The 25,011-nt window shown below is 32.7% G+C and overlaps 4 protein-coding genes across 7 annotated transcripts; 2 read left to right on the plus strand and 2 right to left on the minus strand.

The window, feature by feature from the left end:
• The first annotated feature begins 393 nt into the window (after window positions 1-393).
• LOC140836601 (trifunctional UDP-glucose 4,6-dehydratase/UDP-4-keto-6-deoxy-D-glucose 3,5-epimerase/UDP-4-keto-L-rhamnose-reductase RHM3-like) lies at window positions 394-2,561 on the plus strand. The gene is made up of 2 exons (XM_073202242.1): window positions 394-622; window positions 1,128-2,561. Exon 2 carries the CDS (start codon window positions 1,159-1,161, stop codon window positions 2,263-2,265), a length of 1,107 nt encoding a protein of 368 aa, XP_073058343.1. The 5' UTR covers window positions 394-622; window positions 1,128-1,158; the 3' UTR covers window positions 2,266-2,561.
• Window positions 2,562-3,043: 482 nt separating this feature from the next.
• On the minus strand, window positions 3,044-8,305 carry LOC140836602 (agamous-like MADS-box protein MADS1). Of its 2 annotated transcripts, none has more exons than XM_073202244.1 (9): window positions 8,161-8,305; window positions 7,747-7,987; window positions 5,200-5,281; window positions 4,701-4,762; window positions 4,407-4,506; window positions 4,092-4,133; window positions 3,522-3,563; window positions 3,222-3,403; window positions 3,044-3,085 (listed from the first exon to the last, which is right to left on the minus strand). In XM_073202244.1, the coding sequence occupies exons 2-9, from the start codon at window positions 7,974-7,976 to the stop codon at window positions 3,082-3,084; spliced, it is 744 nt and encodes a 247-aa protein (XP_073058345.1). In that variant the 5' UTR covers window positions 7,977-7,987; window positions 8,161-8,305; the 3' UTR covers window positions 3,044-3,081. The 2 variants fall into 2 exon arrangements, with proteins under 2 accessions (XP_073058345.1, XP_073058344.1); XM_073202243.1 differs by having other exon boundaries at window positions 3,222-3,409.
• Window positions 8,306-16,335: 8,030 nt separating this feature from the next.
• On the plus strand, window positions 16,336-21,260 carry LOC140836603 (citrate synthase, glyoxysomal-like). Its single transcript, XM_073202245.1, has 13 exons — window positions 16,336-16,700; window positions 16,863-17,043; window positions 17,673-17,758; window positions 17,967-18,071; window positions 18,512-18,574; window positions 18,740-18,849; window positions 19,045-19,164; window positions 19,241-19,316; window positions 19,479-19,552; window positions 19,660-19,780; window positions 20,392-20,489; window positions 20,583-20,706; window positions 20,948-21,260. Exons 1-13 carry the CDS (start codon window positions 16,452-16,454, stop codon window positions 21,077-21,079), a joined length of 1,539 nt encoding a protein of 512 aa, XP_073058346.1. The 5' UTR covers window positions 16,336-16,451; the 3' UTR covers window positions 21,080-21,260.
• A 124-nt stretch (window positions 21,261-21,384) lies between these two features.
• LOC140836604 (elongin-A-like) lies at window positions 21,385-24,046 on the minus strand. Of its 3 annotated transcripts, none has more exons than XM_073202247.1 (8): window positions 23,814-24,046; window positions 23,166-23,379; window positions 22,924-23,061; window positions 22,775-22,853; window positions 22,146-22,214; window positions 21,966-22,032; window positions 21,622-21,678; window positions 21,385-21,539 (listed from the first exon to the last, which is right to left on the minus strand). In XM_073202247.1, exons 2-8 carry the CDS (start codon window positions 23,325-23,327, stop codon window positions 21,437-21,439), a joined length of 675 nt encoding a protein of 224 aa, XP_073058348.1. In that variant the 5' UTR covers window positions 23,328-23,379; window positions 23,814-24,046; the 3' UTR covers window positions 21,385-21,436. The 3 variants fall into 3 exon arrangements, with proteins under 3 accessions (XP_073058348.1, XP_073058347.1, XP_073058349.1); XM_073202246.1 differs by having other exon boundaries at window positions 23,166-23,394; window positions 23,814-24,043; XM_073202248.1 differs by having other exon boundaries at window positions 21,385-21,527; window positions 23,166-23,394; window positions 23,814-24,041.
• Between the last annotated feature and the right edge of the window lie 965 nt (window positions 24,047-25,011).

Genomic DNA, 25,011 nt, shown 5'->3' on the forward strand with positions numbered 1-25,011 from the left:
ATATTCCTATTCCACCATTATTAAAGTACGTGATAACATCAAAATTCCAATATGATTTTAGATAGTGATTAGATTCGATGAGGATTCTCAAACACTGCACAACATCATTCTTATGTAACATCGTGTCATGTGTTATAAAATCATATGATCCATACATCGGATTACTAGATTTACGATCAACCAAAAAATTTGAAAATAAGGGTGCATGCAATTAGAATTATCAATTTATAAATGAAATATTGTGATATCTAATATTTTCCCTATTCAAATAGGAATGATAATTTTAAATTTATAAAATTTAAAATACTTTAATTTATATTTGTAACGCCAAATTCGGGACTGCGACGTGTTCGAATACGAGAATGTTTCAAAGTGGTGTGCGGAATTTGTGGGCCTATAAATATCCTTTTCAATATTCTTCGCGTCACCTCCTCCGTCTCGCGCTTCGATTCTGCGCTCTTTCCGAATCGAAGAAGAATCGATCGGTCGGTATTTGCATTCCCTCTGTTTACAAGTTTAATGCGCGTAAGTACCACACTACCACATTCCACGCGAGAAACACAGCTGGGGATTGAAACCTTTTCTTTCTCATTCGTACGATTCAACGATCCTATTTTTTCTGGTAAGTTTGAACGAACTTTTTGATTTCATCCATGCGTCAAATGGGTGTTTTTTTTTTTTTTTTTTTGTTTTATGTTGTAATTGGGTGTGGATCCATGACCCATTTTGAAATATTGCAGAAAGTTCGAGTCTTTAATTTGTGTTTTATTCTGAATATTTGCATTGAATCACAAAGGTCAGATTCTGATTAGATGGTGTTTCTTTCTATTTAAAATTTTGTTCATTCGGGATGGGTTTGTTGTGATTTTGGCAAATTATGATTTTATATGAGGGTCTGTCATCAATGTATAAGGATTTCAATTTAATGAATAATTAATTGATCGGAGTATATATAAATCGACGTCCCTTGTGTATGATGTAGCTTTTTATTTATCGATTGACTGTGGTTCACCAGTTCTTATTTTAATTTTTTCCACAGCTGAATTTTGTTGTGTGATTGATATTTTGCCTTTGATAACTGTAATTTCTTTGTGTATCTAAGGACTTTTCCCCTTCGTTTTTAAAAGATTGAAGGGGCATTCTGGATTTAGTTTCTTTATGGCGAAATATAAACCAAAGAATATCCTGATCACTGGAGCTGCTGGATTTATAGCGTCACATGTTGCGAATAGGCTAATTCGGAATTACCCGGAGTACCGAATAATTGTTCTTGATAAGCTAGCTTACTGCTCAAATTTTAAAAACCTTGAACCTTCCCGATCTTTTCCCAATTTTAAATTCGTAGAGGGAGATGTTTGTAGTGCTGACCTTGTGAAGTATATACTCGACACAGAGAACGTCGACACTATTATGCACTTTGCCGCACAAACACATGTAGACAATTCATTTGGCAATAGTTTTGAGTTTATCAAGAACAATGTTTATGGTACTTGTGTACTTCTTGAAGCTTGCAAAGTTTTCGGGAAAATTAAGAGATTCGTCCATGTGAGCACTGATGAGGTCTATGGGGAGACGGATGAAAATGCCACTGTGGGTAACCATGAGGCTTCACAGCTCCTCCCAACAAACCCTTATTCTGCATCTAAAGCCGGGGCTGAAATGCTTGTTATGGCATATGGACGGTCATATGGTTTACCGGTTATAATCACGAGAGGAAACAATGTATATGGTCCCCACCAATTTCCTGAGAAGTTGGTCCCAAAGTTTATTCTCTTAGCTATGAAAGGAAAGCCCCTTCCAATTCACGGGGATGGATCCAATGTTAGAAGTTATCTTTATTGTGAAGATGTTGCCGAGGCTTTTGAGATCGTTCTTCACCGGGGTGAAGTGGGACATGTTTATAATGTTGGGACGGATGAGGAAAAGAGAGTTCTTGATGTAGCAACAGATATTTGTCGACTCTTTTCATTAGATCCTTCCGAAACAATAAAGTTTGTGGAGAATAGGCCTTTTAATGATCAAAGATACTTCTTGGACACCCAAAAGCTGAAAAAATTGGGATGGTCAGAACGAACTAAATGGGAAAACGGTCTGAGGAAAACTATGGAGTGGTATGTGAGAAATTTTGACTGGTGGGGTGATGTTTCTGCAGCATTACTCCCTCATCCTAGAATGCTTTCGTGCCATGTCACTGAGAAAGATCATCCCAATGCTGGCCGATGTAATGAAAAAGAATCGACAAATGTACCCAAAAGTCGCCTTTGATTGATATTGTGATTTAGCAGCATAAGGTTGCGGTAGATATAAACTCAATTGTTGCTGGAGTGACGAAAATCTATTTAATCTTTGGATTCGTCCTCTGGAAAGGATTTTACTTGACCTAGCCCCTAGGTGTATACCTCCTAATTGATTGTTTTGTTTAATGATTTTGCACAATTGTTATTATATATATGTAGTGGAAAATATACCAATGTACTTGTTTCGCGATCATAAGTCTCATTTGTAGTATAAGAACATACATTTTAATACATCGATCTTGCTATTATAAGCAGGTAGAGTCAGTTCTGTTTCCAGGAAGAGCATATTCTAGACTAAATATCCCTCTAGTACTCGTGCTGATCCGATGATAAGTCATTTTTTACTGCTGTCAGTTTTGCTCGAACAATGGTTTAACCGAACTGGAAGTTCAAATTACGTTCACAATCTTTATCTCGTGAATTTACAATAAGGTGATACAACTGCTAGCGCTACTGAAAGAAAATAATCTTGAGTATCACTGAAATAACTCACAAAAATAATGATTTACTAATCTCCCAAACACACACACACGGAGGGAACATTTAACAAGATAGTTATGTTAAGAAGATAATAGCAAATAAGTTGGTGTATTTCAAGGATTCAATCTTCAAAGAGCAAGAGTTGCCCTAACTTCAAAGTAATTTTGTTATTTTACATTGCATAAATGTCTGCAAACAAGATACTGATCATCTTCAACTTTTTTCTTGCATGCCATGATCCAAGTGCACTTAGTAGAAGCGGGATGTAAAATTTTTCCCATTACCAGGTCCTTTCCAACCACTGTCAACTGCAACACAAAGTTATAGGCTGCATAAGTGTTGGGAGCGACAAATGAACTAGAGTTTAGAGAAGCAAAAACCCAAGGTTTTGGTCCACAAAACCAAGTTATAACAACAGCTAATAACACGAAATGGGTATCATACACTAGTTGGAGAGGAGTTTGGTCCTGGCGAGAGTAGGGGTGATTGGGTTCAAGAAGGTTGACGACTGGGAGGAAGTTGTGAACATCGTATGTCTGAGATGACATAGGCTGATACTCCGAGCCTCCGGCTGCTGCAGGATTGATCATGTTCATTTGATGCTGTGCTCTCTCATTCTCAGCTATCTGCACCTTCAAATTATTTTCAAGTATATACAAATTTACGTTTTCTTATCATTCCTAATTTCCAGTTTAAGAAACTATGTTGGTGCGTAACGGAGGCAAAGAGGCTTAGCTTTATGACCTTTGCTCGCAGATACATGTTAGCATTGTGCAGCTCCAGCTCCTGTTACAATATGATCAAATTCATGATTTGCCATAAATTTTCAGCATTATGATCTCAAAGCTAATCTCAATCTCAACTTTAATTAAAGACCGAGAAAAATTACAATATTAATCCTGTAAAAAAAGCATATAAAGGATAAATTTCAAAAGAAAATATATTTAACATATTTATTTCTATTTAAGAAAGTGTGAAAACATCAGTAAAAAAAACTAACAAATTTTTTGAATCCAAACTTAGAATTTTGAGATTAACTGAATGCAAAAAATATTTCGAAAATCAATAATATGCAAACATAGATAGTATTCCACTACAAAACTTGAACATTTAGCTTTTTTTTTTTGCTCCATGAATTTATGTGTGTGCTTGTTTTTTTTTTTAAGAAAATGATTCAAATAAAATGTAACAAAATAATTATTTTTATTCACTAATTAGTAATATAAAGTCCAGCCAAAGTTCTACAACAATCACAAAAATACATGAAGTATATGTCTGATCATGCATTTAATGAACAGAGATAGAGACACATACCCTCTTCTGCATAAGCTCTATCTCAGCAAATAGCAATTCATTCTGCGAAATTTCAACAATTTGACTTAAAAACACATTTATTTTGAAAAACAAATAATAAAATTCTTTTGTGAGCATGGAAAAAAAATTCAAATGTTATATTAATTTTGTCGCCACATTCCCAAATGCTGTTTTCTCAAATACGTTTTGATGCTGTTAATTGATTTTTCAAATAATCTGTGTAATTAAAATTATAAAAGATATTATATTGTGATATAATAAGGTATTTTATGGGAGAGATTAATTCATCATGAATTAAAAATAATAAGTTTTTACCTTCTTGGAACGGATTCTGCTGATAGCTTTCTCCACTTTACTTTCAGTATTCTTCAGTTCTTTCAAAGACATGGAGCTTACACCATCCCCAAGAATTTGCCTAGAATACACACACACTCTCTCTCTTAATCAGATGTCTGAAAAAATCTTATTCATAAGAGTGTGTGTGTGTGTGTGTATATATATATATTTTATGCACACACATATTTAAAATTCTGAAACAATCTATATATATATATATATATATATATATATATATATATATATATATATATATATATATATATATTACACCTGTTTGAAGTCTGTATCTCTCTTATTTGTCTGCGCAGCTTGGCGGCTTCTTGCTGGTAAAACTGGTAATTCAACAACCGATCATCACTTGTGGAAGGGGATCAAATTAATATATATATATATAATTTATATAATTTATGTTTTTGTTTTTGTTTTTTTTCCTTGAATTATTTAATTTGTTTAGGTTGCTTAGTAAACATTTCAATTAGATTTTCAAAACGAGAGCTTTTGAATGATCACCATCACTACATTACTTACTATTGTATAAAATAAAAAGTTTGTACATAATATATTTATTAATTTATTTTTTCACTTCTTTAGCCTGAATATTTGATAAGCATCATTTTATAATATAAATTCCAAAAGGGTATTTATTTCTAATTTTTGTTTGACAAATGTTTTCATTAATAACATAGATATCTATTTATTTGTTTCTTAACAAATATTAAATAAAAAATTGACAAATTAAAGATACAATTTCTTTAAAAAAGAGAGTTACCTGAGTGTTAGCTTCAGATGTTGACACAGTATTGGAGGGATCAGAGCTCGCTTTCTTGTACCTGTCAATAGTAGCCCTAACACTGCATCCACAAATTGTTAAGAAAAACATTTGGTGTTTCTATTTCAATAAAATTTTCAAAGTTCTTCTCTAAAAAATAGTAGTAAAATATAAAAAAAAAATTATGTGGTACAAAACTATTGTGAAATTAATTATAAAAACCATTATGATTTTGATATTCTTAATCAGACTAGATTCCAAGTTAGCATATATGCTTGAGGTTAAAGGTATTCTTAATTTATAACAACAGACCATTTTGAACCATTTATAAATCTCATATGAATCATAATATATGCGAATTAACAAAGTTAGCCATGTAAAATTTGCCAAGAATTAGGCTAATTCAGTACACTTTGAAAAATAAATCTTGATCAGTCTGTAATTTTCTTGAGGTAGTATAGGATTCCTTGCCAACCTAAAAAAGTCTCCTCTTCTTTAAAAACAAGACATAAATGTATAATCAACATCTCAGTTTCACAGAAACATCACAGTGAAAACACATACATGCACTTTCAGTCAGGACAAGTTGGGGGGAAAAACCTTAATTTCCTCGACAAACTGATTGGCTGCCCTCTGCCACGCTGGCGCAAGATCCCACAATATGATTGGCTCTAGCATCTTTGTTTCAGGATCTTGCCACGTGTACCCCCACCCTTTTACCCCCAGGTTAATACCTCACATCAGGACCCCGATTGGATATTACCCACCTCGATTGATTCAAAATCCCGATAATGCTCTCATCCCTTCAGTTTCTCCACTTTATTACAGCATTTTTATATGGTTTTAAACGCATAAAAAATTTGCATTTCTTCACCTGTTTACTGAAATTCTATGTACATTTAGTAAGTCTTGTTTGCCTGTAATCTCTTCTTCTGTAGCGTGTTGAGTGCATCAGGGATGCTGTCTGTTCATCAGAGCAGCCATTTTTTGCAAAATTTATTAAGTACTTAAATATTTCCCATCTAATTAAACTTGAGCGGCATACATTAAATTCAGCCTTTTTTTCCATATCCCCTTTCTTGAAAGTTTTGGCAACAATGGGGTGGGGTAGTTTTGCTTTATTTCCTTTCTATACTACAACCCATTTTCTATTTCAAGAAACCCTTAACATTAATGTCTTTTTTGAAGAAACTGATACGGCCACTTTAGCTGTGTCATTTTTCATGCTTCCCCCCTCTTCTTCCCATTTTTCTGAGCTAAATAAGTTCTTTTTGAGCTTCAAAAGGTAGAGTTTGAGAGGGTAGAAAGAAAAGAAATCTTAGTAGAACAAATCCACCGGAATACAGAAAGGGTAATATTTTCACCTTTAGAGATAAAAAAGAAAAGGCTTTGGGGGAATGAAGGAGAAAACCGAAGAAAAGGGGGAATATGATGACAACCCGTCTCTCCTTGTCTTCAAGTGTAGAACTGAAATATCATGTCTGACATGACCAAAGATTCTATGGTTAAAACACATCACTTTAGGCACAAATTGTTTCAAACCCTAACCACAGTCCCCATGCCCTAATCCTACTTCACTAGGGGTAAAACGGTGAAAATGGGAGATGCCCATCTTGCGAAAATGAGATATCATATGTTTGACCAACCTAAAATGGTGTGTTAACAAGTTTTTAGCTCCTGCACTTTCGAAATTCGAAACCCTATAGTGCTAATTTTTATGTTTAAAAATGAGACTTTGATTTGTTGAAATGACGCGAGATTAAGGAAGGGTCAAGAAGAACAAGGGAATGGGCAAATAGGAACTTGACAGCTTTGCAGATGAGTTTCTTGAGCTGACAGATGATATGTGGAGAAGAGAGAAAGAAAGAAAACAAACAAAGCATTACATACATACATACATACATACAAACATTCACTAGGAAACAGATTTTTAAGAAATTTTCGTGTATAATTTCTTGACCGTATAAGTACTCTAGAACTGTTAAATACATCACACTTCTATTTTTTGTTAATCACGACAGATCTTGGAGGCGTATCCAACAGGGAACTGAGAGATAGCACATAAAAGAAAGGAGAACGCAGTGGAACTCAGAAAGGAAAGACAGCAAAAAAGAAGCAAGAAAAACAAGTGAATCTGAAAATGGTGATGGAAGACTCGATCTTTAACCGCATAAAATTTATGTTTTAATTTTTATGTCAAAAAAGTTCCATGTATTTACATGACAGAAGGTTAGATTCTAGCAATATTCATGTGATCATCAAATTTAGCTTTCCAAAAAACCATCAAAACAGAGAAAAAAAGAGAGTAAGAAATAACAGCTCGAAACCTTTCCTAAAATTTTCTTGATGCCAAAAAAACACAGAAATATAGAAAACTACGATCTTCTCTCAAATGCCAAGAAAATCAGACGGCCAATGACCTAGATTCATGTGAATGCAACATAAAAATGTTTAAAAAAAAAAAATCAAAACATAAGATCGTAAGCTTCAAAAAAAAAAACCTTAAATTAAATGCCATAAAAAAGTAAGAAAGAATGAATATTTAACCTGTTATTAGCATATTCATATAGCCTTCCACGGCTTGAGAAGACAACAAGGGCAACTTCAGCATCACACAAAACAGACAACTCATAGGCCTTCTTAAGCAACCCATTTCTCCTTTTGCAGAAGGTGACCTGTCGATTCGTGGTGTTTTCAATCCTCTTGATCTCAATCTTTCCTCTCCCATTTTTCCTCAATGAATTCGATGACTCAGATTCTTGATTAGGAAAAGCCATCCTCACGAAAGCTGAAATAAGCAAAACAAAATTGAATGCTTGTTCTTGAAAAGTTTATCAAGATTGTAGCCTGGTTTAAGGAATGGACGTTCTATAAAACAGGAAAAAAAAAATTTAGAAGCATCCAAAATAAGCTAAACAAGAATTTTGTAGTCAATGGTTTGAATTAGTTTTAGTCACTAACCTGGTAAGGAAACTATGGAAGGGGGAGAAGAAGGGAAGCTAAAAGGGAGAGCATGAAATATTGTAAGAGTTGTTGATTTTAATTTCTTGTCAATTTTACACTATGCCATACAACAGTTGTGAACAGAAGTGTTGCAGAAAATGGAATTGAGTAGTTCCAGCAGGCAGGTATTTATAGCTAAAATATAGACTCCAACTACACTCTTTCAATTTATTTTGTGTTGTGTATATTCAGTATATGTACATAATACTCACTCAAATCGACTGGTTTCTAGATTTTTAACCTGTTTAGAATATACAGCGACTTTTCGCATTGAAATTATGGGGACGATGAACCGTTTCGTCCCGTGCCTGAAATACGATTTCAACGTGAGGATTGATGGTTTTCACGGGCTGGTTTAACATTTTTTTTAGATTTTTAATGGTAAAATTTTGAAATTATGTTGAAATGTAGTTAAATTCAACAAGAAAATGTAATTAAATAAGTTGATTAAATTGTTCATTGATCTGTTCTAAAAATTAATTTGACAAATTGGTTGTATCAAATGTAAAACTCTTTAGTCAAATAAAAATAATGTAAAACTCTTTAGCAACCTAGAGGGAGAAACAAGAGGTATTATGTACAATAATAATTGGCTACGTGCGTATACTATGAGTCTATAATATAAATCAAGGTTCTAAAAAGCGTGAAACACTCATAAGCGCAGATGTCGAGCTCCAAACTTTTCAAGTTTAAGCGAAATTAACACATACTTAAGCGTGAAAAGCATTTTTTATCTTTAATGTAATTGTAATTATCTCAAACCAATAAATAAATATAATAATACATAAATATGATAAATTTAAGTCTGATGCATTAATTCTCATATTTAAAAGCATAAAATCTCAAAATTACAATCTTTAATTGTTTTTGCAATTATACCACATTAAAAAATGCTAAATATTTGTCATATCATTATCAGACACGCTTAATTATAATTAAAATTTAAAAATAAACATCAAAATTATAAACATAATTTATTATTTTTAAATAAAAAGACACACCTTCAAAATAAAAAAATTTCAAAATAAATAGATGCGATTAAATTAAACGTCTTAATTACGCTTAATTCGGTCAAACAATAATTAACCGTTTTTTTCCATTTTTTTTCGAGGCGTTTTTGTCGAGTTTCAAGCTTAAACGAGCTTTTTAGAACAATGATATAATTTAAGATAAACATATTTTTGTCACTAATTATTTCCTCGTGAAATTAGATTTAGACATCAATATTTCACTCGTATATCTTTAACTTACATAAAATTGAAACTTAGCTTACCACACTATATATATATATATATTTTAAAAAAAAAAATATAATATATAATATATTTTTTTAAAAAAAATTTAATTTATTCTATGAACCTCAAAAAGTACTAGATAATCATTGAGGTAGGAGAGAAGAGGGCATTGTTGTCCACTTATTTTAAAAGCCCATTAAACATCCATTTCTCTAAGTATGGGAAAAAGGAGGAGAGATAATGAGATGTTCTTTTGGAAAGTGACTATTAAAGTATTAATGGTATTGAATGAGACCTTGGTTAGGTTACACTCAAGCCATTACACAAATGGACTCATCAAGAAAACATATTTCAAAGAATTTTGGATAACTATTTAAAAAATCATAATAAGTATGTTTTTTATGAGACGATTTCAGATATTTTTATAAGTGATACAGATCGACGCGATTTGTATTTGAATTGCAAAATTTTACTTTTGACATAAAAAATAATAATATTTCATGATTTATGTCGGATAATAGACATATATCACATGAGATGATCTCGAATTTATAAAATGTTTTTAGAGTTTTATAAGTGAAAAAACTTAAAACATGTGTTTGGACAAAAAATTTGCAAAAAGTTCGTGATTTTTTTTTAAAAATTTTGTTCTCCAAATATAATTGTTAAAGAACAATTTAAAGGTATTTTTTATGTTTTAAAAATAAAAAAGCATATAAAACAGGTAATATTAAATCACAAACAAGAAAAAAGGAGAAAAAAAAATATAATTATTTTTTATAGCATAAATGTCCAAACACATCTTCAATTATTTTTACCTATAAAAATGTTTTAACAGTAATTGTCCAAAGATATCCTTAAATATTTCATTTTTCCGTTTAAAACTTTGTATTTTATGATATTTAATATTTTTATTATCCTCTATATGTATTTTAATTGGAGTTATGGCATTAATAATAATGTACTTGCATTAATTTCATGTTCCATACATACTTTCCATGCATTGATATTTAGTAAATTATATCGTCAATTTTGTGTGCTGTTCAATTAATGAGCATCGACGATAATATGGCTGAGTTCATTACTTCTATATCTCGAACCAGGTGGATAGAAGCATTCGGTCCTTTTTAGAAAGAAAAAAAAAATTTTAATGACGACGATTTAATCAAAGGAAAATTGCCAAAATGGTATCTAAATCGACCAATTTTGGGTTTTGATTCTCTAAAAGTTGTAAAAATTGGGTCTTGAGCCTGTAAGTTATATTTTTTTTGTCTTTGGTTATATATTGTCGGAGTGCTGATAGTTTCCGGCACTTCAGTCTTTTTCGGTGTGATATAAGATTTTTTGTTATCATTTCATTATTTTTTAGTACCATATCGGCACACACAAAAACCTAAGTTACATGACCAAAATCTAATTTGATAATTTAAAGCATCAAAAATCAAAATATGGAAACTTAGATGAGAAATTTGGCTATTTTTCCCATTTAAATTATATCACGATAATCTGGTGATATAATGAGATTTCAAGTTTAGTGAGACAAAGGACTATAAGTGAATAAAAATGATCGACAAATCGGACTGAGAACAAAATTTAACGATTTACTAGACCAAATGCGAAATTAACTCACACGACAATTTTTAGTTTTTCCTTAAAAAAATCTCATTAAATCGTACAAATAATTTTTTTTTCTCCCAATACTCATTATTCTTTTTTTTTTTTAAATTTTACTACTAGGTCTAAAAAAGTACATTTTTTAGTCCTATAATGAGCGAACTTTTTATTTTTTGTCATGTTGTCGGTTAATTTACGATTTTTATTTATTAATTTGCATTTATTTAAATTTCATTCTTTTTTAATCAAAGGGTGATGCTACAAGATAAAAGATGACGTGACATCTAAAAATGATGAAATGACACAAAAAACATGTCCAATTCTATGTTAGCACTCGAGCAAAAAATGATTAAAAATGCAAACTAGTTAACTAAAACCGTGAAATAACTCATAATAAGACCGACCAAAAATGAAAAACATGCGAATTACAGAACCAAAAGTGTAATTTTCTTCCCCAAATGTATTCTTTAACAACTTGATTAAAGATAAACCATGGTATGCTTATTTTATTTTTTTATGAGATAATATAGAATAATTATATGGTGACGTTAATTTTTTTTATTTTTTATTTTAAAAAAGCAGCAAATAGTAAATTTTGGTGTATATATGACTACACTACGATGAAATATTTTTATATTTCATATAAATCTAATATTGCCCCAATTGGTTATGGCATGGATTATCCTGGTGAGTGCGGATCGATTGACAGTTAAAAGATAAAACTTGAATTATTTTTGCAAATCCAACGATCTAAATATAAATAATATCTATCGTATGTGATTTGCTTTTAATAAATCCTTGAAAGGTGTTAATGAAAATTGCAATAAACGAACTTTAGTACTAATTGAGATTAGATGCGTAAATGAACCAAATCAAGTTTAAGAATACATTTTAAGGTACAAATTAGGCATATTCGAGCTCAAATTTATTTCGAACCTCAAAATTTTAAATTTTTTTTGCTCAAATTCAGTTCAAATCAAGGTTCGAAATATTCAAATATGTTCACGAGTTGCTCAAAAATAAAAAGCTCAAAATATTTTTATTTAATAGTAGAAGTATATTTTATCAATAAAATATTAAAGTTCACGAGTGGTCTGGCAGAAATGTTTGGTTAAAATTCGATAATTCGAATAAAAATCAAATATTTTTTTGAGCTGGCTCAAAAAGATTGCGAACTGACTCGATTTGTTTACGCCGAAGAAATTTGAAAGGGAAAACGAGGTTTGGAAAAAGAGATCGAAGATAGATATTTATTCTAAACGAGGTTACTCAAACGTGATGAATATATCTTTTGACGTAAGTGTTCTCTTCATAGAGTATTGTTTCTGAAACATTGAAGTAATCTGTCTTTCAGTTCTACCAATATACTATTTTAATCAAACACAAAAAACTCCCCAATTTTTCGGTGTAATAGTGCCCTTAACTCTTGCGGAACTAGAGTGGATGACAAAGGACCATTGTCTCGATTAAGAAAAAATTATAATTTTAGTCTTATAAATTGAAATATTTTTAGTTCTAATATTATAACTTGTCAAAGTTTGTTTTTGATCTAGATTTTTGTTTTGGTTTTGGTTTTTTCTTCGAAATCATTAAATCAACAAAATATTGTTTATTTGACATTAATACTCTCCTAAGTAGCTCATGTGACAACAATAACACCTCTATTACACACGATAAAATCTATCTGGAGAAACAACACATTTTTTCCTCTAGCTCGTTTTGAAGTATTAGTTACATATTGTTTTGCTTAATTTTCCCTTTATTTTTGCTTAGATGAATTTTGATATGTGTTAGATTGTATTTTCTCCACATAACGTTGGAAAGTATCGGTGCAAAATAAAAAACATATTCGATGTATTTAGCAGTTTACGACAAAAATACAAATTACTAGATAAAAACCAAACTTTGACAACTTAAACTACTAAAACTCAAAACATATCAATTTACATTACTAAAATTGCACTTCCCAATTCACCCACATGCATGGAAATATTTAGAATTTATTTACAAAAAAATTATCTGAAAAACATATAATTTTTCTCGATTGAATAACATCTTTGTGATTAATTTGAATTTTTATATAAATATACAAAATATCATAAAAAATCTTATGAGAATGTCTAACAGATCAATTTTGTGATACAAATATCTTATCTGACCCGACCCATGAAAAAATTATTAATTTTTACATTAAAAAATTACTTTTGACTCCAAACATAGATCAAGTCGATATGTCTCAAATATATAGATCCGTAAGACCGTCTCACTGTAAATCTACTTATATGATATATAGTGGCCTGAGTTAAATGGCGACTTATTTGGGACGATGCAACGACTTTCGAAATGATCTTGCGTCACAGTTGGAACTTATTATAAGTTGCGTTCATGAAATATGCACGTTTCTTTGTGGCGAATTTGATGGCCTTCTTGTTGAAATTTCGTGTTTGTATTTTTGTTATTTTTAAAATGATCAATTTAAAATTTTATTATTTCATAAAACTAATATAATTGTAAACATATCACTTGATTCCTATATTTCTGATTACATTTCACCAAATTTACTCTTTCGGATCTAAAATTTAAAAATTTCTTCTCTTGTTGTGTGATTTTTACGAATGACTGAGTTCGGATGATGTTGTCGATACATCATACATAGTTTTTTCATTATATAATATACAAGATTGGGGATTATATTTATTTGTGTATGGAATTTTATTTAATTTGGATGAAAAGTTGAATAAAAAATTGAAAAATATTTAAATAAAAGACTATTTTTTTTTTTATATTAGTAAATGTAATTTTGAAATTAAATGTGTTCCCAATCCAATCCGACGTTTTGGGTTTAGGAGTGTAGGACGTCTGAATTTTCAACCCCTGAAAAAGGACACCCTTTGAAAATGCTGTAATTTCTATTCCAAGACATTTAAAGATATCACTTTATTATTGAAAACGACCATCATCGTTTCATATCCTCATTACATGTCATGAAAAACATCATCAATTAATACACATTATTATTAATATTTTTTATTAAGATTTTATATATTAAAAAAAATCAATTTATTTGATATTTTAAATTATTTTAGATAAATAATTAAATAATTAATCACCCTCCCCTGAAAGATGGTGGAAGTGTGACAGAGAAAGGAAGGGGCTTGACGCATTGAATGGTGTTTGCATTCAATTTCATTGCCACCTTTCACCATCATCATTACATCTTCTCGTTGCATTCATTCATGGTCCCGCCTCAATTTTTGTACAAATTCACCATTTTCTTCGTTCTATTTTTCGATTGCTTCTTAAATTTTAACTTGCAGTTGAAATTTACGGGCATAGTTTTTTCGTACCGGTTTTGAGTTTTATGTGCAGCTATAATTGTAAGTTGTCTGGATTTGGACAAAGGAAGCTACATCACAGGAGCATGACCATAAAATGCTACAATGTGGATGCATGTATTAGAATTTTTATAGGAAGTCTTGTTTATCGAGTGTCATGACCATAAAAAATTTATGGTATTTTGTAGCTACACTTTTAGGAAGAAACCTACGAATCGATATTAATAATCGACCAAAACGAAATGCAATAAAAAAAAAAAACAGTGATGATTCTTTACACAAAAACCCTTTTTTCTATAAGACATGCATAGACACATGCTCAAAGTAGCCGATCAAAAGATCACGAAGTTGTAAAGGAAAAGTAAGAAGAATACAAAGAAGCAACTCGAAAGAAACATGAAATTAAGGGTTTTTAGTCGTAGTTTGGTTCACAATCATCAAAGTGGAATTAATGTACAAGAAAAAGACTGATCCTATAGTGTTGTCACTGTTGAAGGTGAAGAATATTGAGGGATATACATCATGAATGTAACATGTGATTAGAGTTCACGAAAAAGTTGGGTACATGGGCCATCCAAAAATTATGTGATTTATGGCCTTTAGTACATCAATGTCTATATATAGATACGGAAACAATCAAGTGTATGCATGCTGTGTTAAATTAAATTTAACATCACCAAGGAATTTATCCGTATGAATCTTTAGTGAGCCATCTTTAACTTGAAAACGTTGAAATCACCGAGTTTCAAACCCGATTATGACAAACCCCCTGGCTAAAAAAAAAAAAAGAGGCAAATGTAATTGCGATGTAGGAAGAATATCGGGATGTTGGAATTAATATGGGATGAAGTAGAGATTTAATGGGCTTCGGGGAAAAGTAGAAGTTCGGTCCAATGGACTGGGTTGGACCAAAATATTATAAAACTAAATAATAGTGACAACGACGACAAAAATATAAAAAAATGGGGGTTTTTTTTTTTTTTTTTTTTATAAAAATGAAAATAGAAACTTCGATTTTCAAATGTAGTGGTAGTAGTACTGAAAATTGGTGTAACTCGAAGGTGTCCAGGCCGAAAACCTCGGCAATGGGTTTATTTGGATTTGACGATTATTATGTTAAAACACGTACGTGTGTGTTTTTTGTTCACCGACTAATAATAGATATTGTAATATTTTATACACATTCATAATAGACGTTCGAGATTAAATCAACTAGGACTTTTTGTCTTTCAAAAGTGACTTGTAAAATAAATTTCGTGGTCTAAGTATGACTCATATGTCTTCATGTTAAACGTGTTGTTGGAATAGGAAGTCAGCCTAGCCTTTGGATTTTGCATAAACTAATTTATACCTTTGGCAAGTTATTAAAAACATTTGACTTACTTGCGTGTGGTAACAAAGTTTGTTTAGTTTATGGAAGTGTCCTATCCAAATCCCAATCCGCGCCGGCTGTGCACAATGACAGTAGTTATCCTTAGTTATTGTGCATCCCAAGATGTTCGCTTCATCCACAAATTCTTCGAAAAGTAGTTATCCTTAGTTTTGTTTAGTTTATGGAAGTGTCCCAAATCCGAAATTATTCATTAATCGGATCGGTTGAAAATTTGACATGTAAAATTGACTCGTGATATTAAGTTTTTTGTAATTAAAGTTTACAATGCCGTCAACCACAACAAATAAAAAACCAAAACTACTCTATAAAATAACCAAAATAACTCTGCTCGAATTTTTTTAAGATGCCTTATTCTTGTCTATCAAAATTTTTAATTTTATTTTAAAAAATAATAGAAAAAATATTATACAAATACACAAAGATGAATGACTCTTAGCATTCATAAATGAAAAATTGACCACGTGTATGGGAAAAATTTTGTGAGACGAGTTGACGAATTAATTTTAAAATATAATAATAATAATAATAATAATGATAATAATAACCATAAAATAAACCGAAGCGAGCCATTTCGCTGCAAATCCCGATGACCGTGTAATATATGATTTGCATACGAAGCTTGCATTTCTCAAGCGATTTGCGAGGCAAGTTCAGAGCAAATAATCGAATCAAATGGGAAGCGTGGATCATTCTACGGTTGCTCGAGGCCGCTTAGCTGTGCTATCAGCTCATCTCTCAGCTCCAAATGATAAATCCGGCACCGTTTCAACCGGAATCCTGGAATCTTCCACCTGCTCCGCCGCCGTAGAGCCTCCTGTGGATGTCAGAGGATCACTGGAAATTATCGATCAGCGTACGGGTAAAAGGTACCAGGTTCAGGTATCCGAAGAAGGCACTCTCAAAGCCACCGACTTGAAAAAGGTTATACAGAATTGGACTACGGCGGTGTGATCTTTTGTGTTTTGATTATAATTAAGTTGCAATTGGTATTTGAAGATTGTTCATTCGTGGATAATTGTGATGGGTATTAAATTGAGTAACATGAAAATGAAGTGCTTTTAAAAATTTAACTCAAAATTACAGATAACGACGGGTAACAATGATAAGGGGCTCAAGCTTTATGATCCTGGATATCTTAATACGGCTCCGGTTCGATCGTCCGTTTCCTACATTGATGGTGATGAAGGGGTTCTTAGATACAGGGGTTATCCTATCGAGGAACTGGCCGAGGGGAGTTCCTTTCTGGAAGTGGCTTATCTTTTGAGTAAGTGTTAACATTCTCTTCGTTGTTTGAATCTCAGTTAATCAACTTAAGATATACATTTGTGCTCCACCCCGTATGCAAACTGTCTAATTTGTGTATATGGATGATTCTTTAGAACTTTGAACTTAGATCTTGTACATCTTTCATTCACTTTATGAAAAAAATCATCTTTCAAAGCGGCATCTTATGATTTTCTATGTCTTGTTAATTAACAATCCATGCATGCATTTGTCACACTGTTCTGTCCCACATCCGCTTGATTGAGTTTCTGGAACTTGTATACAAACCTGGACAATTCTAGCTAGCTTTTGGGTGTAGGTAGACCCAAGTTGATGATCTTAACATGCACCATTATGTGTTGGACTATTTTTATGAGTCACCCACTTATGTGTAGTAAACTTCAAGTTTCAGTTCATTCCTGGACTGGACGTGAAAGGTGAGTTAGATGTTTCATATCCTTGAGCTTGCCTTTCGGTGTACACGATCTTATCAATTTCAGAATTTGATCTTCCAATTCTTAGTACCAGTAATTGGCCGCAATGACTGGCAACTGATTTTTCTGAACTAATTACCTTTTAAACATTTACTCATTATTTTTTATAATAAATTTATTTCCCTTTCTATGGCAGTGTACGGTAATTTACCATCTGAAAGCCAGTTGGCAGATTGGGAATTTAATGTTTCACAGCATTCAGCTGTTCCGCAAGGGTTATTGGTACGCTTGTCTTTTCCCCTCCACATATGTTCAATAAGAACAAATTATTTATTGAAATTCTTTCTATCATGCTCATCTATGGCGGAGAATCACTTATAAATCACTCTTTTCTTTTAACCACCCTTATTTTTTGCCTCTGTTGCTCAATCTAATTCCTGTTAGAAAGACATGGTATGTTTGCTCAATGTATTTTCACCATGTTTTGCAGGATATTATACAGTCGATGCCCCATGATGCACACCCAATGGGTGTCCTTGTCAGTGCAATGAGTGCTCTTTCTGTCTTTCATCCAGATGCTAATCCAGCTTTAAGAGTAAGCCATTAGCTTGAGAATCCTTGTTTCTTACTGCCCTACTTCTCCTTTAATTATATGTTTTGCACAGTTGTCCTTGTTTTGGAAGTTGAAGCTGAGAGACCAATCTCACTTCAAAGTGTGGGTTATTTTTAGCATGAATTCCAGGACCCCGCTTCCATATCATGGCGTGGACACGTTGAAGATACTAACTTTTGGTTACGTAGAATGTTTTTGTGACGTTCTGGGCTTTTAGAAATGTCGCTAGAATCAAGATTGCATAACATTTCCTTTTCTTAAAGTTCTTAAGCTGCTTGCATCCTTCAGAAAAGTGGCCATTTTTTTCTCTCTTTGAGTCTGGCAGATCATCATCCTGTTGCTAGACATCTTATTTCCTTGATGGTTTTTCAACTTATATCAATAATCTGCAAGTTGGTTGATTTGTTTTGTATTTTGTTTAGGGGCAAGACTTATACAATTCTAAACAAGTGAGAGACAAACAAATAGTACGCATACTGGGGAAGGTGATGTCTTTGTTCTTTACTTTTCAGTTCTAACAACTACTCTGTTACCGAGTTCATGACTAGATATTGTCCTTCTTGTGAGAGAGACTATTGTTTCTGAATTCTTTGTCATATTTATCATGACCTCTTGTGGTGATAGCACTAACGTACATTCTAATAATGCAGGCGCCAACTATAGCTGCTGCCGCTTATTTGAGGATGGCTGGTAGGCCACCGGTTCTACCATCTGGCAACCTTTCATACTCAGAGAACTTCTTATACATGCTTGATTCATTGTACGACCTATTTTCTACCTTCTTTCCGAACCGTTTCAATATATTGGATTCATGATATTTGATTTACTTTCTGTTTTCACTTTCTTTTCAAACCAAGAGAATATCCACTTTAAAACACAAAAATACATTGGCAAGTGTTTATTTTTTAAGATTAAGATGCTCTATAACTGGAGGTTTTCATTATGCAACGAACAGGGGCAACAGAACTTATAAACCAAATCCTCGACTTGCTCGGGCCCTCGATATTCTTTTTGTATTGCATGCAGAACATGAAATGAATTGCTCCACTGCTGCTGCTAGGCACCTAGCTTCAAGGTTGTATCTTCTTGCTTGCCTGAGATGGAGAAAATCATTCTTTCAACTTTTAACTAACGTTATCTTGCTTGGTCAGTGGTGTTGATGTGTATACAGCCCTTTCTGGAGCAGTTGGAGCCTTGTATGGTCCCCTTCATGGTGGAGCTAATGAGGTATGAAGTATTTTAGTGCCCTTGTAGCTGCTCTTCAGAAACTTTGGCCTTTCGTTGGGCGGGAAAAGAAGTCTCTATAAGTAAATAAATATGTAGTAGTAGTCGCATGCTTATTTGTACTTGCCACCCTCGAATGGTTTCTCTTTTCTTGTGTACGTATAGGCTGTGCTCAAGATGCTGGGTGAGGTTGGAAGTATTGACAACGTACCAGAGTTCATTGAAGGTGTAAAAAATAGGTTGGTATCCTAGTATCCTTCCATGGTGGTTATTTTTTCTTGCAAGTACAAATTTTACTATGCAGGATCAAGTCCTACAAATGACATGTTTGTGGAAATAAACCCAGGAAGCGTAAAATGTCTGGTTTCGGGCACCGTGTCTACAAGAACTACGATCCCCGAGCGAAGGTTATCAAGAAACTTGCTGAAGAAGTATTTTCAATTGTTGGTAGGGATCCTCTAATAGAGGTTGGTTCTGTTGATTACAAAAGTAAATTTAGAGGTTTTATTTAAATGAATGGGAAGTGCTGCATTAGAAATTGCGCCTATGATAAACCTATTTGCAGCCGATTTGACATTCTATACTGAGTTCTAAAATGAAAACTAAAAGTGCCGAAAACTATAATTTTTTTTTGGTTCTAAACAGAAGATTGAGAATCATTTCATATCAAACTTAGGAGGATATATTTTCCTCTTTTTTCCCTGGGAAAAAAATTTGAGCTGATCGATTTTAAATGCAATAACATGAGGGTGTTTGGAATGTTATCCTTCTGTGTAAGGAACTTCACCACTTTCTTGATTATCACACCAAGGACCAAATGGTGCAATGACCTATTTTGTCAGGTTATAAAAGCAAAATTACGATTAGCATGTAGGGAGGGGGGTTGGCTGTTCCAATCAGGTCCTAGGTAGGCACTTGGTGGTGTCTTCAGCCTGTGGTTGTATGTTATGCATTGATCCGATTATGAATTCGGAAGAAACTATTTTCGCATCATGAAACACATCTATGCATGGCTGATGCTTATTATTTTTTGGTAGCTTTTCCTCGCTTTTGTTTATGATTTTCATGTACTTTGCAGGTGGCCATGGCTTTGGAAAAAGCTGCCCTATCTGACGAATATTTTGTAAAGCGGAAGTTGTATCCCAATGTTGACTTCTATTCTGGGTTAATTTATAGGTACGCACAAAAATTTACCGTCTTTATAATTCTTCCTGTGTTTTAGCGTTAAATAATTATTCATTGATGTATATTATCCTTTACTTTTATCAGGGCAATGGGTTTTCCCACAGAGTTCTTTCCTGTTTTGTTTGCAATTCCTCGAATGGCTGGTTATTTATCCCACTGGAAAGAATCTCTGGATGACCCCGACACAAAGATAATGAGACCAGCGCAGGTTATCTATTACGTTGCTTTTTTCTTTTAGTGCTTCCCTGGGCTTTCACAAGTCAGCTTAAATTTACCTTTAGCACGTCCCCGTGTCATTATGTAGTTAAGCTAAATGAAAAGAAAGAAATGCTTTTTACGCTTCGTTGTACCTCATGCCTGTAAATATCACAAGGGAAACAGGGAAAAACTAAGTAGATATCCACCTTTTCTCATCGGATATTGATCCTTGCCTTGTTTTATACTTCAAGGTGTACACTGGAGTATGGCTACGGCACTACATGCCACTGAAAGAACGGATGTCGTCTGCAGAAACTGATAAACTTGGTCAAGTGTCCGTCTCGAATGCGACAAAGAGGCGATTGTCTGGATCCGAAGCCTAGGTTCTTCACACATCTACATTAGATTATCCTCTTTTTAATAAGTATCAAAAGAATTTGGTGCGTTTGGAACCATCAGCTGGAAATAATTTTATTATTAGAAGGGGTTTGGTCTGATTTTTGTGTGTTTTGGATGCAGAAATCAGAATAAGATAAATACGAGTTAGCACACTGTCTTGTCATTTTTTTACGGTAATGTCCTCATATATCACTTTCCTTATATTATAATTAATATTTTTCCCCAAAATTATATTGTAATTTTGATTCCGCAAAATTCAAATACAATGCTCTTGAATGGTAACAACTCAAATTTGGTTAACTATCATGATTCAAATGAGACTCCCAAGTCGCAACCGTCGCTTAAAATCTTTTCTGCATTGGCTTTGCCAATTTGGATAAAGCAGCAGCAGCTAACCCAGAACCCAAACTTGGTTTCTTCGCGGACGGAACACTGAAAGAATTGCTTTGGCATAAAATAACATCATCAGAAACTCCGAAAAGTAGAGATTAATGATCCAAGTGTGTGGGGTTATTGAGAGTATTACCTGTAGTTCCTTTGCACCGCCTTACGCTTCATTGCTGCTAAGTTCTTAACCTCTTGACTGCCGTAAGAACAAGCACCAAAATAGATGTCAGGATGGGGCCAAAGATAAATTACTTAGATGAAGAAATTACCATAAAGGGGTATACATGCAGCAATGGTTTTTTATAAAAATGTCACACTTCAAATCCCCACGGAAATAAAATATGCAACTCGAATGTAGATCTTGAAATTAATATGTTGCGAGTAGAGTTTAAGCCAATATGTGGAACGCTACTTAGAGGATACCATAAAAAGTAAATCGAAATGGCACCCAAATGCAAATAATTTACTTCATCAGCAAGTTACCTGTTGAGGAATTCTAGCTTTGACTTCTTCATCAAGCCACTCTTAGCATTACAAATGCTGCTTCCACCTATAAATGATTTATCACGCATCACTTAACTTATGCTCTCTATTATGTTTGAAACAGTTCAAAACCATATGAAGAAGCTTTAATTCATCAAATTTGCCAAGGGGAAGAAATACCTTCAAAGCTTCTTTTTGTTCTAGAAGGTGGAACCTTTGTGCACAGCTGCACTTGTCGACTTTGCTTCCCTACAAGATAAGTAGTCAATATGAGTAAGTGTTTAATTTAGTGCTCAAGAAGCACCTACCCAAAAAAATAATGACACTCTCATTAATAGTTTAATGCTTGATTTCAGTGGCAATCTTGGTGCACAGGACACTACACATTAAGTTGAAGGAAGCTGTTACATCAGCTACTTCTTAGTGGATTTTGGATAGCAAAAAATTGATCAGTATGTAATCAAGTAAAAGTAGCAGGCATAGAGATTTATAACATGATTATAATAATGAAATTTGACGGTGGGGAAAAGAAATTCAAGGTAATCATATGCACAAAATGGTCAAGGTTTCAACACGAAGAAAATAGAAAGGGAAACATAAAGATGGTTGTCATAAATGACAAATACAAAGATATCAAGAAACCACTATTGATATGAATTAAAAGGCTTCATACAACTGACCCCACCATGGTACAAGACTATGCAAAGATGAGTCAAGGTGAAGTGACTTCATTTTCTGGATGCGTCCTATATTTGTGAGCATATATCACCAAACTTCAGAATGCCAATAAACATGAAAAAGCAGCTTACTAGCATCCTCTTCTTGATATCTTTTCTTTATTCGGTCAAGAGACTTTTGTGTTGCCTCTTCTATATCTTTTAACTTTGCCTATATAAAACAACACATCAAGAATGAAAACTCTGCAATTGCTCATAAACAAGTAGGCAGAAAGTGTTACCTCGTACAATTTCTTCCATTTAAAGACTACTCGTTTCTGTCTCATCTTTTCAACCACGATATTGACACTTTCGTTACCAAATAGGCGCATGTAAAACTTTTTCCACAGCTCATCAGTTGCAGGGCTTAGATCTCTCCCCTGCGATAACACCACAAAGTTCAGGTCATGATCTGATAGTGAAAAATGTAGCAGTGTAATCTTACTATCTAAGAACAGAAAAATGGATGGCAAATAAATATTACTTTTGTACTGTTCTCAATATGCATCAATTGGTCAAGTGTACAGTGGGGTAGAATGCGCTCTAAGAGATGAAAGTCTGTCTCTCCAACATCTCCCAGATATCTAACATTATCTACTGCCACCTGAATGCATAAATCAACTAAAGAAGGTACTTTATGCATCATCCTTGAAGTTCTTCCCGAGAATGTTAAATGCGCTATCGTCCCCTCGCACCTCCTGCAAAAACCAGTTCTTCCAAAAGGAGAAGAAAATGAAACAAAGTTCAGATACTCGCATGACACTCAGCAAGTATTAGTCATAACTCATAAAGTCCAAATCATAAGCTATTTGTCATCCCATTTAATGAAACAGAGCAATGTATTTCATTCATTCCACACAGATACGTAACATGCAAATAATTCCTACTACCACACTTTAGAATAATCCCAGTACTTAACCATGATTAAAAACAAGGGATCGTAGCAGCTGAATCATAAATTTTGAAATCTGATTCCTTCAAGCCATGGATGCTCAATAACCGAATCGGATTATATCCCATTGCATCAAATAGCAAATACTTAACGAAACCCAAAAAGAAAAGAAAAAGAAAAAGAAAAAGAAAGAAACCGCACAAACTACCAAAAAATAAAGGATTACAGTATTACACATACCTGGTCTTCAACGCACGATACGATTCACTTCACGAGAGGATCGTAGAATACGTGAGTAAATATGGAATAAATCTGTAAGTTGTATTAGTCTGTAGATGAAGCAGTAATATTCGGGAGCAGAAAAAAGTGAAACAATTATCTGGCGAATGAACAAGGACGAATGATTTGGTGGGAATCTTGAAGGATGGAATGGGTTACAACATGAGATGATTATATCAACAACAAGTTTCCTCGTAATCAAAGGAATATTCTCTCTTAAAAACTTTCCTTCAAAAATATGATATGATTAACTAATTGGATTTGAATAAGATTTAAATTTATTTGTGTGTTAGACAATACATTTTTCTTGGATAATGAGTGTTAAATAAAATAAAGATAAATTTGGTGTTAATAAAAAGACGATCTTGATTTCAAAATTAATTTGTTTGGATAAGGCCTCAAGTCTAATAATAATAATAATAATAATAATAATAATAATAATAATAATATCAATTATATATTATAGATAATATAAAAAATTGCTTAAAATTTAGACAAAAATTTATGTGAGACGGTCTCACAAGTCATATTTTGTGAGACGGGTCTTTTATTTGGGTCATTCATTAAAAAATATTACTTTTTATGCTAAAAATATTACTTTTTATTGTGAATATCGGTATGATTGACCCGTCTCACAGATAAAGATTCGTGAGGCCTTCACACACATATTAAGTACTTCGGCGCACATATTTTGTCGTATTTGTATTTTTTATATAAAAAAGAAGAAATTTCTTTTGAAGGTTAATCCATTTTTTTTATAATTAATTTGATTTATATTTCCGTTTCACCCGATTTTGAATTGGAATATTAACTTAGGAATTGATTTTCTACGCATTTGATCCAACAAGTTAAGACATCACGTTCGTTACCGTTATAATACTCACCACTCCTTCAAAAATAGTAGGGTCCGCATGCCACATACACATTATATTAAGTATTAACACATCTATTCTCTCATATCCATTTTAACATTAACACTCATTATTTAGAAGTCTTGTTGTCTACTCATTCATCTTATTTTTATTTAAAAGTAAATAAATTCAATTTCAAATTATTTACAAAATTTAAAATTTTATTCTTTTATATAAATAATAATATATTTTTATATATTTACTGCGTAATTTTATCTTATTTTCTAAGTGTCATTTATTTAAAATTA

Source organism: Primulina eburnea, chromosome 7 (assembly GCF_022965805.1).
Source record: "Primulina eburnea isolate SZY01 chromosome 7, ASM2296580v1, whole genome shotgun sequence".
Taxonomy (NCBI): domain Eukaryota; kingdom Viridiplantae; phylum Streptophyta; class Magnoliopsida; order Lamiales; family Gesneriaceae; genus Primulina; species Primulina eburnea.

Excerpts from the sequence above, each read along its gene's own strand:
- LOC140836601 (XM_073202242.1), top strand. The coding sequence starts at position 1,159 with ATGGCGAAATATAAACCAAAGAATATCCTGATCACTGGAGCTGCTGGA.
- LOC140836602 (XM_073202243.1), bottom strand. The coding sequence starts at position 7,976 with ATGGCTTTTCCTAATCAAGAATCTGAGTCATCGAATTCATTGAGGAAA. Across the intron at positions 5,282-7,746 it reads TATGAATATGCTAATAACAG|TGTTAGGGCTACTATTGACA; the intron begins GTTAAATATTCA and ends TTGTGGATGCAG. Across the intron at positions 3,410-3,521 it reads ACATGTATCTGCGAGCAAAG|GTGCAGATAGCTGAGAATGA; the intron begins GTCATAAAGCTA and ends AATAATTTGAAG.
- LOC140836603 (XM_073202245.1), top strand. The coding sequence starts at position 16,452 with ATGGGAAGCGTGGATCATTCTACGGTTGCTCGAGGCCGCTTAGCTGTG. Across the intron at positions 17,044-17,672 it reads GGAAGTGGCTTATCTTTTGA|TGTACGGTAATTTACCATCT; the intron begins GTAAGTGTTAAC and ends TTTCTATGGCAG. Across the intron at positions 17,759-17,966 it reads CTGTTCCGCAAGGGTTATTG|GATATTATACAGTCGATGCC; the intron begins GTACGCTTGTCT and ends CATGTTTTGCAG.
- LOC140836604 (XM_073202247.1), bottom strand. The coding sequence starts at position 23,327 with ATGATGCATAAAGTACCTTCTTTAGTTGATTTATGCATTCAGGTGGCA. Across the intron at positions 21,679-21,965 it reads AAGCTAGAATTCCTCAACAG|TCAAGAGGTTAAGAACTTAG; the intron begins GTAACTTGCTGA and ends TTCTTACGGCAG. Across the intron at positions 21,540-21,621 it reads GCGGTGCAAAGGAACTACAG|CAATTCTTTCAGTGTTCCGT; the intron begins GTAATACTCTCA and ends TTTATGCCAAAG.